This window comes from Trichoplusia ni, chromosome 8 (assembly GCF_003590095.1).
Source record: "Trichoplusia ni isolate ovarian cell line Hi5 chromosome 8, tn1, whole genome shotgun sequence".
In the NCBI taxonomy this organism is placed as follows: Eukaryota; Metazoa; Arthropoda; class Insecta; order Lepidoptera; family Noctuidae; genus Trichoplusia; species Trichoplusia ni.
In genome coordinates, this window is record NC_039485.1 from 6,695,961 (window position 1) to 6,711,008 (window position 15,048).

The 15,048-nt window shown below is 35.6% G+C and overlaps 2 protein-coding genes across 4 annotated transcripts; one reads left to right on the top strand and one right to left on the bottom strand.

Annotated features, from left to right (window-relative positions):
- Nucleotides 1-78: 78 nt before the first annotated feature.
- Nucleotides 79-1,773, top strand: LOC113496833 (F-box/LRR-repeat protein 7-like). The gene is made up of 2 exons (XM_026876197.1): nucleotides 79-426; nucleotides 574-1,773. Exon 2 carries the CDS (start codon nucleotides 577-579, stop codon nucleotides 1,612-1,614), a length of 1,038 nt encoding a protein of 345 aa, XP_026731998.1. The 5' UTR covers nucleotides 79-426; nucleotides 574-576; the 3' UTR covers nucleotides 1,615-1,773.
- A 1,147-nt stretch (nucleotides 1,774-2,920) lies between these two features.
- Nucleotides 2,921-10,166, bottom strand: LOC113496831 (transcription elongation factor B polypeptide 3-like). 3 transcript variants are annotated; one of them, XM_026876194.1, is made up of 10 exons: nucleotides 9,984-10,166; nucleotides 9,456-9,654; nucleotides 8,094-8,257; nucleotides 6,790-7,984; nucleotides 6,627-6,715; nucleotides 6,179-6,354; nucleotides 5,719-5,807; nucleotides 5,099-5,298; nucleotides 4,571-4,720; nucleotides 2,921-3,403 (listed from the first exon to the last, which is right to left on the bottom strand). In XM_026876194.1, the coding sequence occupies exons 1-10, from the start codon at nucleotides 10,053-10,055 to the stop codon at nucleotides 3,206-3,208; spliced, it is 2,532 nt and encodes an 843-aa protein (XP_026731995.1). In that variant the 5' UTR covers nucleotides 10,056-10,166; the 3' UTR covers nucleotides 2,921-3,205. The 3 variants fall into 3 exon arrangements, with proteins under 3 accessions (XP_026731995.1, XP_026731994.1, XP_026731996.1); XM_026876193.1 differs by having other exon boundaries at nucleotides 8,094-8,260; XM_026876195.1 differs by lacking the exon at nucleotides 2,921-3,403 and adding an exon at nucleotides 4,397-4,495 and having other exon boundaries at nucleotides 8,094-8,260; nucleotides 9,984-10,165.
- Between the last annotated feature and the right edge of the window lie 4,882 nt (nucleotides 10,167-15,048).

The following is a 15,048-nucleotide window of genomic DNA, read 5'->3' on the forward strand; positions in this document are numbered from 1 at the left end:
TGCTACCATAACGAACCATAATGCTCGAATGCCAGGCTGTACTTATTTATACCTATAGTTTTGATATGTCAGAATTCTACCACTTGACAATGATATCTGCGGCCAAATAATTGAACAAAAAAACATTGATTTTGTCTATTCGTATTACAATTTGTTAATGAATTTGCTCCGCTTGTTGTAGAATTAATTTGATAGAACGAAATATATAAAATATGACATTAACTGCTTATTGGTATTTAGGGTCAGCTGGTATACCCCCTCTCCCAAGTTTTGTTTACACGTGTGAAAAAGCATCAAAATACGCAAAATAATTGCGAATGGAGCCAAATTTAGAAAACCAAGATGTGACTTAAATGAGTTGCATTTTAGAAAGTGACGCAAAATCTACTTTCCATATTATTTGAATGCAAAGGAGCTAAGCGTAAGGTAGGTGCTTTAGTTTCTCATTATTAAATAGGACCATCAATGTTAGTTTCCCAAATACTTACTCTACATTTTCAAAGTGCTCCTGTAGAAAAATAGATACTCAGTATTATGTCGTTTTAACAATGTTTGTTTTCTTTTTTTATTTAGATCATGGATCCTGTAAACGAAGAGACTCCTTATGACATTGACCTATTACCAGATGAGTTAGTGATTCATATTTTTAAGTTTTTATCACTTAAGTCCCTACTTAAGTGTGAGAAAGTGTGCAATCGATGGAAGAAACTAGCTCGAGACTCAGCTCTTTGGAGACCGATCGTTTTTGTTTATTCCGGTAAACCGGGACTAAGCGAAGAGAGCAAAAAAAGCCTAAAAATCATAGAAACGCATAGCGAATGTGTTTACTGCCTGAAGATCCAATATGTTTACAGTTACTCTGTTATTAAATCGATTATCCAACAGTGTCATAATCTCACATCACTAGAACTTATAATGTGTCGTATTACCAAGGAGTTCGAAGATGACGTAACGAGATGGCCGAATCTGAGGAAAATGAATTTGAAGAACTCTTTAGTGTTGATGAATAACGTCGACGTGATGGTTCCGTACGATCAGTTCAAGTATTTAAATTACCTGGCGTTATCAGACTTCGGTCTTCCCGCTGTGACACGCGACAGCTTACTTCGATGTAATAATTTAAGCCACATATTTATCGAAAAAGTTAAAGACCTTGACCTAGAATATGTGCAAAATTTGATCAATTCTAAAAAAGAGATTCTAACCGCTCTGCACATTTACGGCGGCGATGCTGTTAACGATGAGTGTCTGTTGATGTTGTCACAGTGTCATCTGTTAAAAGATCTGGCAATAATACGCTGCGAAAATTTCACAGATGCAGGTCTAATCAAATTGACAAATCTGAGGCACTTAGAACATTTACAAATATGGAATAATGTTAACTTCACAGAGGCTAATTTGCATCGAACGTTAGCTAGTCCAAACTTGGTAAAACTTAAAAGTTTGAGTTTATCTAGGATAGGGAATGTATCACCTGTGATTGTCGATGTTATTTCTGAGTACTATAAAAACTTAAAATTTCTAGCCCTATATCAATGTCCAAGATTTATAAACATCGATTACGAGAAACAGCTCAAATCAAAATTAAGGAATATCGATGTTGTTTTGTATTAAAATTAAATCATTCTAAGGTTTCTTAACAAACCTAATGACTGACTGAAAATAATGAAAAAAAAACTCCATAAAATCCACATATGTATATTTCACTGTATAAATAATGGCATACGAGTCAATTAATTAGAAAATTTCAACCAGACGAAAAATAAGACAAAACTTATAAATAAAACATACATTAAAACTAGTCTTTCGTTAAGATTGAAATGATTCCCTCGATGTGGAATTCGTGTGCTTAACAACAAAAAGAAATATATTGTTAAAGTGACCTTAATGTGCTCATATACAGATATCCTTCGACTACCGTTTATTTTTTTTTACATAAACATGATTACAACGATTCATCCTATTGTTAAAACTTTTGGGTGTTTCTCTCACATTATGTTGTACTTCATTACGTAATTTTGTGTGTTATTTGTGATATTATTGTAACAATACATGGTTTACGATAATTGTGTTTTTATTTTCTTGTTGTGATGTTTCATTATGCATTATGTTTAAGACATAAGTATAAAATACTCTATAGAGTACGAATGACAAAGTAAGTTTGTTTTAAAAACATTTACACGCTAACACTTTTTTAAATAGACACACCATCGAAACACTTTTCGCGCCTTACAAAACACTACATCACAATTACCTATGTTTTATTTCAAACATATCACAGCAACCCGAAAATTTGGTACTTTTCTGACATCCCCTGGAAAATGACTACGATTTCATGTTAAAAGTCCTAATGACGTAAACTAATGGATTATTAATTTACATAATAGATGGTAAGATATAGTTAGAGTGCCGAATAATACGCTAAATACACTAACTTACATCTACGACATTTTGATAAGCTCAAAATTATTTTGTTCTAGGTATTTTACAAAATTTTCCTTTGTACACTGTCTATTTTTTGGTTTCAAACAGGAACAAGTTAGTATTCTGTTTATAAAATGTTCGACAGTGTTTTAATTTGATTAAAATAAAACTTTTTTGACAAATAAGTATTCAAATATTTTTGACAAGTAAATAAGTGTTACGAAAGGAAATGTAAATTGAAATTGTATCGTTTTGGATACGAGGTAGCATTTATTTATGAAAGTCAATGTTGCATGGAGAATAAGCGAAACTACTAAAGCTGAAAATGTTAGATTAAAATGTTTAAAATCTTGTTCTAAATCTTAAAACGTATTGAACGTGCTAGTGGAGCTATGATCAAAATGATAAAATACAATTAAATATTTATTCACACACTAAACGACGGCTAGTATACGAATTTATGAAGCGTCAACAAAATCACAAGGCATGCACGAAATGTCAAAAGTAAAACGTTACAAAACGTAGATTTATTCTGTAACTAAAACATTCTGCACACAATTCTCTACTGTTTCTAAAATATATACATGATGTTTTTGTGTTAATTGCGATAATGTACCGCTATTTATTCGGGATAGGGCGACGGGGTGGGTTTGTTCGAGAATCTATGTATAAAACGTAAAGTCGGTGTAAAAAAGACTCTCGACCTTAAAGAATCACGGGGGTAAGGAGGCGGCCCGAAAAGATCATGGGAATTGAATAAGGAGGGTGTCGAGCATGGCGATCATCGTTTGCGGCCGCGCATGATCTGCAGGGCCTTGGCCATGAGCGGGGCCTTCTTGGGCTTGAAGGAGGTCCCGCCGCCGGGCGCGGGCACGGGGCGGGCGGCGCCCCCCGCGCGCAGGATGTTGGGCTGCGCCGCCAGCGCCGCCACGCGCGCCGCCGGGCTGCCCGTCGCCAGCCGCGCCGTGCCGTGCTGCGCCTGCGGGACACCCACACTTACTTACAGGCCGTGCCCACACTCTAACACTAATCTATTTACAAGGCAAATATATAATATAAAATATAAAACGTGGTAATGAGAGTGGGACATAAAGAGCAGAAAAAGTTTACTTTTGATGGTCCATGAATATGCGTTTCTTCATCGACTTTCATTGCTGACTGTATTCAACTCAACCTAGCCATCAACATATCTCCTAGACCATTTATAATAAGCCTACGTTGCAATTGGCAGCATATATCAAAAGCTTTTACGTAGAAACTTATCTAAACCAGGGATAGCAATTAATACAAGGCTGATAAACAAAAAATATTTCAAACTGACTGTCCCCGGTGAACTACGTACCGCCTAACAGTCAATCATAACAATGAAGAGAAAAATACGTTGTTTTTCAACTTTTATATATATACATATATTTTATCAATATTTACACCTTCCCTGGACTTCAATACTAAAATAAGCCATATCGGTTCAGCCGTTTCCGAGTTTTAGCGAGAAGCTCTTTATATATCTATACTAATATTTTAAAACATTGAGGAAGGTTTTAGGCCTTATAACCATCACGCTGCGACTAATAGGAGTGAAGATACAATGGAAAATGTGGAAAATACAGGGCAGATATAAATCATAACTTATATCTTCTAACCACGCGGACGAAGTCGCGGGCAACAGCTAGTTATAGATATCTAGCTTCTTGACAAGTTGTGAAATTAATTAATAATAATTATTATTAATTTTATTCAGTCCATGAGTCATGAGCGGTAAATGTAATGACCAATCAAATTTATTGGAAAAGCCCATAATCAGAAGGATTGCAATAACGAATGTAACCTATTAGTTACATACTGATATGGCCAAATTAGCCTTAATAATGACATCCGGGGTTGAAACCATATTGCTTATTGATCAACTATCAACTTACAGGAAGATTATTTCTCAATATTTGTTTTTGATATTTGATAATAACTTCAAACAATTAAATTAGGTACATATATAAAACAAAACTTACTTTTCAAACTCTTTGATGTGAATAAAGTATCCAAGTCATTTTTTTTTACGTTTTCTTCGTCGTTTCTGGACAACAATATTGTATATCTATATCTATGTTTTAAGAAAGCAATACATAGTATGTATTTAAAGGATAATTACCTGTTTCTTGGCGACATTCCGTGGTGGTTTTGCAATTGAATCGACATACGCCATCTTGGTTTGTTTTATGGGCGCTTTTTTAGCTTCTTGGGCTATTTTTATGTTAGCCGTTAATGATTTTAACCTTATTTCTTGTTCCTCTTGACATCTCTGAAAAAGAATTGTTCTATGGCTAAAAGTTTGAAACACCACAACTTCAATATTGGTTCTAGTAAAAGTGTCCTTATTATAGACAAGATATTTAACAGTACATTAGAAAGCTAACCTAACCTTTGTTAACTGAAAGTTACATATTTTATCAGAAATCAGAACTTTATTCGTTTAGAATCAAGGTATTACAATAACCTGGTAAAATGAGTTCGAGAGTCCTTTAACTTAAATATAGCATACAAAACAGAATCAATGATCAGTGCAGCATTCGAAAGTAATAAAAAACAATTGGTTGTATAGATCCCGAGTCTGGCCCTCACACACTCACACCGCTTCATAATATAACAGTATAATATATGTATATGAACAATGACTTACAGAATACATCTCCCTCCAAGCTTCCATTTCATGCCTCTGGTTATTACGGAAGTGTTTCTCGCAGTACTTCTGCCACAGATGGTCGGTATCCTCCATGAGGTAAGGGTTGTAATGCTCCAGTATAAACAGCTGCTGCGGGGTGGCTCTGTCTACTACCGGCTTCAGGATCTCGTATGGCACGCCTCCGGTGTATTCGAGTGCTAAAATAGGGGTAAAAAATAAAAAATGATAAAAATACTAGGCTTCCATTGAAACAGTCTCTTTCGGTGAACTTCTGAATGTTATTATTCTGTCTTTAACTTTCTGCCTCAAAAGTTCGGTGGTACTTACACCTGGACTTTATACTAATAGTAAAACATACATGTGATATAGGGGAAGAGGTAGCCCAAACCCCTCCCTCGTGGTGATACGTCTCATCATGTATCACAAACAGAAAGAGGGGGGCGGGGAGGCAGGTAAAATGCAAAAAAACCGTCGCTAATGGTCGGTCAGTAATATGTCTGTTCATATCTCCAAGTTAAGAAAAAACTGTTGTTCACAATATGAAGTTAAAAACCTATGACTCATTTGCTAGCAAGATAAGAATTGGAGTTCTTATAAATATTTACAGAAAAACTTACCGTCTATGTGCTCTTGTAGAACGTGCACGCACATTTCATACAGCGTAGGTATTTTTCCTATGACTTTGTTTCCCGAATACACTTTGGTTCTGAAAATAGTAAAAATATTATACAATATTCAATAGATAAAAAATATCATAGTAACGTGACATTTCTGTATACAAAACTAACTGAGGCTAGAATTCGACATGTTTGAAAATCAACTAGGGTTACAGTATTTGCGGAGACAAATCATCCAAGCCCTAACACGGCATGATGAGATCGCTCGCTATTAACTTCCAGCTCTATGCTATACATACCCAGTTACAAAGCACTATAATATAAAATTGCCACTGAACTTAACTTTAATTGAATATCTATACAAGTTTAGCCTCTATTTAACATCACCAATTGCCAGAATTATAAAGGAGGAGGTGAAATGAGTTATAAATGATCTAACAAATGTTGTAAAGCACTTTACCTTTGGTTTTTGGACGATATCACGGCGCTCATAGCGTCTTCATCATTGAAGTGTGGCAGCGGTTTAGGTGGCGGTCGCGGCTTGTAGTTCGGCGATATTTCTGGCAGTGACGATATTTCTAATGCAGGCAAAGGCGCAAGTTTAGCGGTAGGCGCCAACATCGTGGCTGGACCCAACTGGAAAAACATTGAGATAATCGTTAATAAAACCGCATCTAAACCGTAGAGATTACAAATAGCCCGAATGATAGCCCACCGTCGAAAGCAGAAGGTACTAGGTAAAAGAAGAAATCAGTATTATAGATTAATAAGGAATGACATGCATATAATTTTATAAATGGAAAAATGTTAATACTGGTCCGAGCAGCAGATTTGTCCGAGTTTGTAGAACTTAAAATTCATTTAGTTGAACAGGATGTGTACATTATATTGTTGAAATATCAACTTACATCATAGTTTGGAGAAGTTACGTCTTTAAACGGTTTTTTCTTAGACTTGACTGGGCTGATCATGCCAAGAGCTTCCGCAAAACTGGCTCCTGTAATATAGAAAGTAACATGTTAAAAGATATTATTTCGAACAAAAACTTTAAATCGATGGTGTGTTATTTACCTGAACCACAATCAATTCCGTCATCGCTATCACCACCATTTTGTATTTGAACTTTTTTCTTTGGTACTTCTTCCTTCTTACTGCTGCTGGATTTACTGCTCTTATGTGATGAGGAACTAGATTTATGCTTCGACTTCTTATCACTTTTATCATCCACTTTAACAGAACTACTTTTACCGTTACTACTACTTGACTTATTATCACTCGACGACGAATGTTTTTTCTCACTACTATGACTACCTGGCTTTTCTTTCGAAGAGCTACTTCTGTCTTTTGACTTGTCCTTATGCGAGGAACTATGTTTTTCCTTAGAACTACTACTACTACTAGTGCTTTCTTTAGCGTTTTGTTTGGAGATTTCCTTTTCGGACGAACTTTTATGTTTTTCCTTTTCAGAAGGTTGTGAATGACTGGAGGACTTATGTTTCTCTGACTTGCTATGTTTATCAGAGCTCGTTTTATTTTTGTCTGACCCGTTTTCAGCTTTGTGGGAACTGCTCGACCTATGTTTCTCCGTACTAACGTGTTTTTCTGTGATACTATGCTTTACTGAGCTGCTGTGTTTTTCTGAGCTACTGTGTTTTACTGAGATACTGTGTTTCTCTGTGCTACTATGTTTCTCTGAGCTCTTATGTTTCTCAGAACTATGATGTCGTTCGGAACTACTTAGTCTACTAGATGTCTTGGAATCTTTATGATGTTTTTCTACATCTGTTTTGGGCTCTGACTTTATGTACTTCTTATCAGAACTGGATTCTTTTTCTTTTGAACTCTTGTGTTTGTCTGAACTGTGGCTGTGACTTTTTTCTTTTGATGATGGCATCTTCTCCGAAGCATGCGTTTCCTTCGAATGCGTGTGATGTCGAGAGCTCTTCTCTGACTCGGAGGGTTTGTTTAAACTGGATGATTTATGGTTTGAGGACACATTATTTGACGAGTGATGCTTTGATGAACTAGACTTATTTACAACTGGGACGTCAACCTTTTCTTTCTTTATGTCCTTTTCTTGTTTAATTTTGACCTCTTCTCGTGAGGAGTCAGACATGTCTGAGTCACTATCATCACTTTGTGAGTCACTGTCATCATTACTGTCACTGTCAGTATCAGATTTTTTGGATTTACCTTGTGATTTTCGTTTGCTATCATCTTCACTTGAACTAGAATGCTTTGAACGTTTTATTTCAGTTTCTTCTTCCTGAAAAGATTTATAATATCTTTTAACATCTGGAGTAGTTGTTTCCATTTCATTGTTTGTAAAACAGCTTAAAGTTACAACATCTGTGGATAAAACGGTTATTGCTTACCTCACTGCTCTGGTATTTCCTCTTGCTTCCGCTATAATTCCCATTAGTTTCCCTGTAGTCTCTTGATTTTGGTGTAGAGTTTACCTTTTCATTTCCTTCAGACTTAATCCTAGATTGAGCATTATCATCTGAATCCTTCCCACTCCCATGGCCATTGTGTGCTGCTGCTGTAATAAAAATGTATAGCTTCATGATTGCAGAAAAATCTTTTATTTATATTTAATTAACACTATTATGACTCAATATTTATAATTAGACTTTGTAGCTTTTCAAAGTAACTGTATTGACTATCTTTAAAGAAACAAGTAATGTTTTTAGATTTCTAAGCAATTATATATTTGTTTTTATAGCAGCAACAAAATTAAATGTTAGACAGGTAGATTTCTGGTGCCCAAAGACTTCAGCATATAGATTCACAACCTACAGAAACTTGGGATGTGCCTCAGTATTTTTTCATTGAAATAGTTAACTAAGAGGTTTTCTAAATATATCTCTGTAATGTAAACTCCGATAAGAACATCTCCTCAGATAACTTCTGGGTTTGGGCAACCATAATGTAATTTGCTGTTGTAATTTCCCACGAAAGAAAAGCATGTGTGGTCTATAATTGGTTGTCGTTCAGTTTTTCACTAGGATTTAACTAAAATCTTTTACATTCTTAAGTATTTGTTGTTTTGCCAAAGACACATAAGTGAATGTAAATGACATTGATTAAAACACGCACTCTAAACATTTTGCCTTTGGAACATAAGAGTACTGACACTTGTCACACACTCATTTAAATAAGATTTCTGGGCTTGTCTAATCTTTAAAATTATCTCGCTTTATTGACTAACTACAAAGTAAATAAAAAAGTCAAGCACTTGCTTGCTTGCTGACATACTAGACCAACCATATATTTCTTACTCCTGAATAAATTATAAGAGGTATTTTTAATAATGAAATCAAGCATGTTCTGAATATCATATTTAATTGTGGGACTATAATATATAAAATAATGCATTGCAACTTAAACCAAAACAAAAATTGTTAAAACTAGCTACAGAAACAACTAACAGATCATGTAAATAAAAGTACTTAGATAATAATAATGCTAATTAGTTTTTTAAATAACATGCATTGCACAATATTTTTTATTTGCAGTTTTCCATCTGTAAATGTCATCTGCAACATGCAAAGTAGTCATGCACAAAGAGGTTAAACTTGTTCTTTCTGAATCATGTAATTTTGTTGTACATAACCACTAGGTAGTGTTTGTAAATAGAACAGTTTTTTTAAATATACATAGATGAACAATATTTTATAGTTAAAGCACAGTACTTTCTCACTAAATACATAAAGTTTAAAATGTTTTTGGCTCACTGTCATTATTTTGTTCGGTTTCTGTATCACTCTCCTCTGCAGCAACCATCAACTTCCATTTGTATACCAACGCGCGGGCTGCCTGGCCGACATCGCCAGGCTCCTTGCGCATAGCATTCACAGTGCGACCCACTCCTGTCTCCTGGAGGTGCTGGACTGTCACGTCCAAGTTGAATAACTTGTCTATGCATTTTAGAAGCTGGAAATAATACACATAATGACGTGCCTGATATACAACCTTGTCAATGTTTTGCTAATTACGTGGTGCTTATTGAACATTAAATAATATTAATCGTACTCGTATGTCATAACTTTTGAAGGGAAAGGTGAAATTATATTATAATGCATATGTTCACTACAAATTTTACGAAATTTTATCAAATTATATTGCGTGTTATTTAAGTTACAATAAGCCATGTTGCCTTTTTGATTGCTATATTATCACTATGTCGATTATTAACCATTCAGGAATTATCCAAATTCTGTGGGAATTACACCAAATGGAAGATGAATACAATGCGAACTTACTTTTTGCTCGTCATTTGGATGTTTTTCTATTGCATGCTGATAATGTTTAACTAAATCAAGAACTGACGCCATGCTACTTGATTTTTAACATAACAATGTCAATTCTTTATCAATAAAAACTGGATGCCAGCTGGTAAACGGGCACCATTTTTATCATACACATAGTAATAATACGTCATGACGTTCAGAAACTTCACTCTGTAACATCTGTGTGTTTATTTTCGGATACGCGCAGAAACAGAAACATAATGTAAAAACAGACTGATTTATAAATTAATGAGAAATGTTAGAGGAATATAAAAAAAAATATATGACTAACATATAACTAAATCAATTCTACTCTTATCAGTGCTTGCGAGACTTAAAAACAATTTACGCACAAATGTGCAGAATGCATCTGAACAAATGCCATGATTGTACCGTCCTCTTTAAATAAATTGGTTTTGGATTACTAGCAGCTAACCCTCAGTTATTTAAAGTATATTGTGCTCACATGAATTTGTATTTCATATTTAAATCTAACTTTAGTCGATTCCAACAAATATAATCCAATAATCTTCCTGAAGTATACCTACGAAAAAAAAACGTGTCGAGTGCTCATGTTTATGCTAACTGATTTTTTCTAGTATTGTAAAGGCATTATTTAGTTTGAAACTTACTGATTGGCTTTGTATTTTCGGACGGGTAACTTGAATCAGAGTTTTCATCAAAGCCTTATCTTTTTAATATTGTAAATTATCGTGATCTGCAGAAATATGTTTAGGATTATATCTTCGATGGATAAAATAAGTTATATTACTCCCTAATTCTGTAATGATAAATAAGTAGATAATTAGTATCTACTTTAATACTTTCAAATAATATTAGAGTGAAAAATAAATTAATAGATTGTCATTTTATGTTTGACTGTTAAACAAGTTTTTTTGACAAAAACACCCAAATAGATGGAATATGCGGCTTTTCTACCGGCCACTTCGCGGCTGACCTTTGAACACCCCTTTTTTGCGCCGGTATATATACCTACTAACTATATAATTTATGTATTAATAATAAAGGAGAGTTGTGGGTGAATGCAAGTATATGTAACTTCGGAACGAGCGCCTTGTCCTTTTGCCATTACTTACTATTCAATGAAATTTTCACCAATTTTCCATGAAGTTAACAGTTATGATGTATCAACCTAGATTCATATTCTTTCTGAATCTAATATGCCTCGCACAGCAGAATATAAATATGTATATTAGGTATGTAAAAGCAGGTCACCGCATTTTCAGTGTTATTTTCTGCCGAAGTTGTGTCTGAAGCTTTTAGGAACGAATTCTTGTGTCGCAGTGGGCTTTAAAATTTTAATGTTTGTGTATCACAAGGATGGTGCCATGCGGGGATCCAATTCGCGCCTCGTAGTCTTATTACTTATCTGTCAAGTCTTGCAACTCAGTAACTACCGTAAAAGTTAGTAGATTCACGTAAAACCAAGACGGTTAATTTAAAAAACAAAGAAACTTGGCCATCGCTTTTCTTTTGTAAGGTTTTGATTGCCCAAGTAGGTAATTGAATTTAGTACAATTCGACGCTCCTTGCCATGGATACAACACTCTTTTCTTTTTTGGATGGAAGATCATCATAATAACATAATATGATTCCTTCCTCTTTGGGTTGACCGGAAGTCAGACTTTTATTGACTAAGACCCATGTACTTTTCTTTGCCCTTTGTGTACCAAGGCAGCGGTAACTTTTTTGGTCAAACCCGCTGGAACCCTAGTCTCTTACTTACCTAGTAGATCATATTACTAACATTGCGTAAAGAATAATAACAAATGAGTACCTATATAGTTTTAAATTACTGTTTGACAAATACGACCAGTTTGGCCAATCATTGTAATTTCACTTTTACTGCGTTCATATTTCATTAAAGTCAAATTAAATTCACAATATAAAAATACAAAACATCTAGAACCATCACTGTTTCTTTTTAGCATAATGAAAGGGTAAAAAATAATAATAAGCATGAATTTCAAAAATCTCACATACGTTTGGAATCATCTACGAGTGTCATGCAAGTGCGTACCAAACTCAAATCTCGCTGTGTTTTTTTTTTTAATGTGGTTATAGTTTAATTTCAAATACATCATTTAAAGCTTACTAGGAAGTGTAGGTATACGAGTTATTACCAGTATAAATGGCATCATCCAAGTGCACGTTCAATAAATTCCATTTAATACGTATTATATTCTTTCTATTTAACTAGTATTATTTACAAGTACGGTACTTAAATGTCATATCATACCTTACAGAGTAATAATTTATTGACTTTAAATGCGCACGACAATACAAAGAACAGACGTACAAATGATTTACTTGAAGCTCCGTACGGTGTGAGTGGGTACACTGTAGTTAAGTGCATATACAGGATTAGATCCTACTTATAAGTATGGGCGGACGCTAGTTAGTTGTCATCTCTAACAATTTATGGAGCTGATTGCGCCTTGAGGCTGTGGGTCAATAGGGCATGGGTGAGCCCCACAGCCGCGCGCGGACTAACTTGACCTCTGTCAACTACTATCTACCTTCCCTTACGCTTTATTTACTCACAATAGCCGCACCCTCCCTCTATATTTAACCTAATACTCATTCTTGGTCTTTAACCTCCGACATAGCTTTTCATAAGAGCAAGCCGGCGATCAATTACCCACTTTCCCATATTGGGTACAGGTACTTTACTGTTACTACATTAAATACTAACATGTTATCTTACTTTTATGGAGATCAATCATTTTGTTTATTGGTGTATAATGAAAAAGATTTAAAATGCAAATCAATTGCTTATTAAACTCAAAATGTACATCTTGTTAACTAGCAATCAATGTGTAAGTGCACGTTAGTTTATGAGCGACCCGTTACCTCGTCTTGCTTTCAAGTTGCCACTTACAAAGTAGCGAAATGTGTGTTCTAGTCACAGGAAGCTCATCGAATTCTGGGCAATTGATGCCACTATCTGAGCGATGCACGACGGGCATCATGACAAGAGCGGATATGTATTATTATTCAGTTAATTATATAGAGAGATGTAGTGTATTGGTGTGTGGTGGCTGGCGCCCGCTTCCCACGCATTCGCAGTTGACCCTGCTGCGTACCTGGCTTCCCCTACATACGAGTACATGGCGAATCCTGTGTACTTCGGGTGAGTACACGTCTAACGCTAATGTCCCCGTTATCTCTGCTCCCGCCGCCCTTCGTGCTGTGTTGTGGCTCAAACAACGGCTTACCCATAAATCGACCATAACTTCAGTGTTAGACAATTATTGTATTATTATTACAGCTCTACCATTTTCAATGTGCCTATTTCAACGATAGATAAATATTATTGTAAATTTACAGATTTATGAATTTTTGGCGCCTCACGTTTTTATAATAATTTGGTCGGGAAGTGAAAAGTGCCTGGCTTGCCATGTTTTGCATTATATTTGAACTTGTTGCTAAAGCTTTCTCCGTAGGCGTTAATGCGCTTCGTTATGGCGCAGTAACGTTGATAAAACTTTGACATTAATTACCCTCAAGACCAGCTTCAATTGTTTGTGTAAGTATATTGTTACTGTTCTAGATACTGAAAGGGTCGTTATTCTTGTTGCTAGTACTTTGAACTACTTAAGGTTATGACTTAAGTCTTTGAGATTCACTTTGGCAGATAATGCAGGTTAGGTACATGCTAATAACAGTAGTCCGAATAAAATTACCGAGTATTTGTCCAAATAAGTACCTATTTATCATACAAATAGATTGTGCATACATAAATTTGCAATATCTGCAAATAATTTTCGTAGATCATTATTTGCAAGGATAGCTAAATCTATTCCTGGTTATTATTATGCTCCGTCCGCAACCAGGGCGATTGTTATCATTTGAGAATCACACTAACAAGTAAACGTGAACTGGTAATAGGAGTCGGGACCGTTGGTACCGAATTCAATACAGCGTGCGGAAGCATTGCGACGGTAATCTGCCCGCACAGCGCCCGGAGATCGAGATATTTGCTTGTATGCAAATGGAGGCCCTTACCGTGCGACCGCGCCGAGAACAAGCTGATGTGATAATACCCAACGGTCTCCATATAGAGTGATACTAACACAAGATACACGTGTAGATAACGACGATGGTGGACAACCCGTAATAGAGACAAAGGGACAAGGGCCCATTGCCGGCCCGCTACACTGAAATAGGCGCTCATAACAATAATTCTGCAATAATATTATTTATAGCATCAAATAACGTTATGCGCTAGATTAGCATAGAAGTTCCCTATCTCTGTATAAGTCAACAGGAAGACTCATTATGTAAACAAGATGGTAGGAAAAAGTAAAAATAACTCAACAGGCCGGTTAGTCTAGCTTCAGCAACTGATTTGACTTCCTGCGCGTACGGCTAGGAAGCATGTCCTGATTGGCGAGGGCGCGTGCGTACTACCTCGTTATCTATAATTTACCAAGAGTCTGATATTAATCGTAGCGCTAGATTGGAGGGTTCATTAAATGCCTATTGTGCAGCATAACAGGTGCCTAACTATTTGTCCAAACTTCAAAGGTCAACAGGTAATTACCGTGGAGTCTACATTAGCCTGTCGAATACTATAGATATTGTGTTTCACGCCTCTAACTTTATTATTTACTGCCTACGTACATGAAATTAATTTCTCGTTAACCTCTTTGCGGATTCCTGACCAAAGGTTAGCAAACACGTAGGTGTGTATGGACACTGAAAGAGGACAGGTCTTTAGTAATCGTAGACAGTGAAAGTCGCAAGTTAAATAATTTCTTTCTAGTTTTTAATGGACAAGTTTTCCTGTATCTAAATTGCTTACAGGCAGGTGTCAAGTCGCATAGCGATTAGTTTGAAACTAGCTACGATAGCGTGTACAATACTAATAGTTTTAGCCGACGTCCATACCACGTTGAACACTAATAGTTTTTTTTGCGAGGATCGGATTCTAGATATTTAATAGGCGTACTAAGCCAACTGCATTGTGACTGTGGTAATTACGTACTTAAATTATTAGGTTTTAAGAAACGCT

Bases quoted from the DNA above. Each gene is read 5' to 3' on its own strand.
- LOC113496833 (XM_026876197.1), top strand. From the start codon at position 577: ATGGATCCTGTAAACGAAGAGACTCCTTATGACATTGACCTATTACCA.
- LOC113496831 (XM_026876193.1), bottom strand. From the start codon at position 10,055: ATGGCGTCAGTTCTTGATTTAGTTAAACATTATCAGCATGCAATAGAA. The intron at 8,261-9,455 runs GTGAGCCAAAAA...TTTTTATTACAG, and splicing joins AACCGAACAAAATAATGACA to CAGCAGCACACAATGGCCAT. The intron at 3,404-4,570 runs GTAATTATCCTT...GGTGTCCCGCAG, and splicing joins GGAATGTCGCCAAGAAACAG to GCGCAGCACGGCACGGCGCG.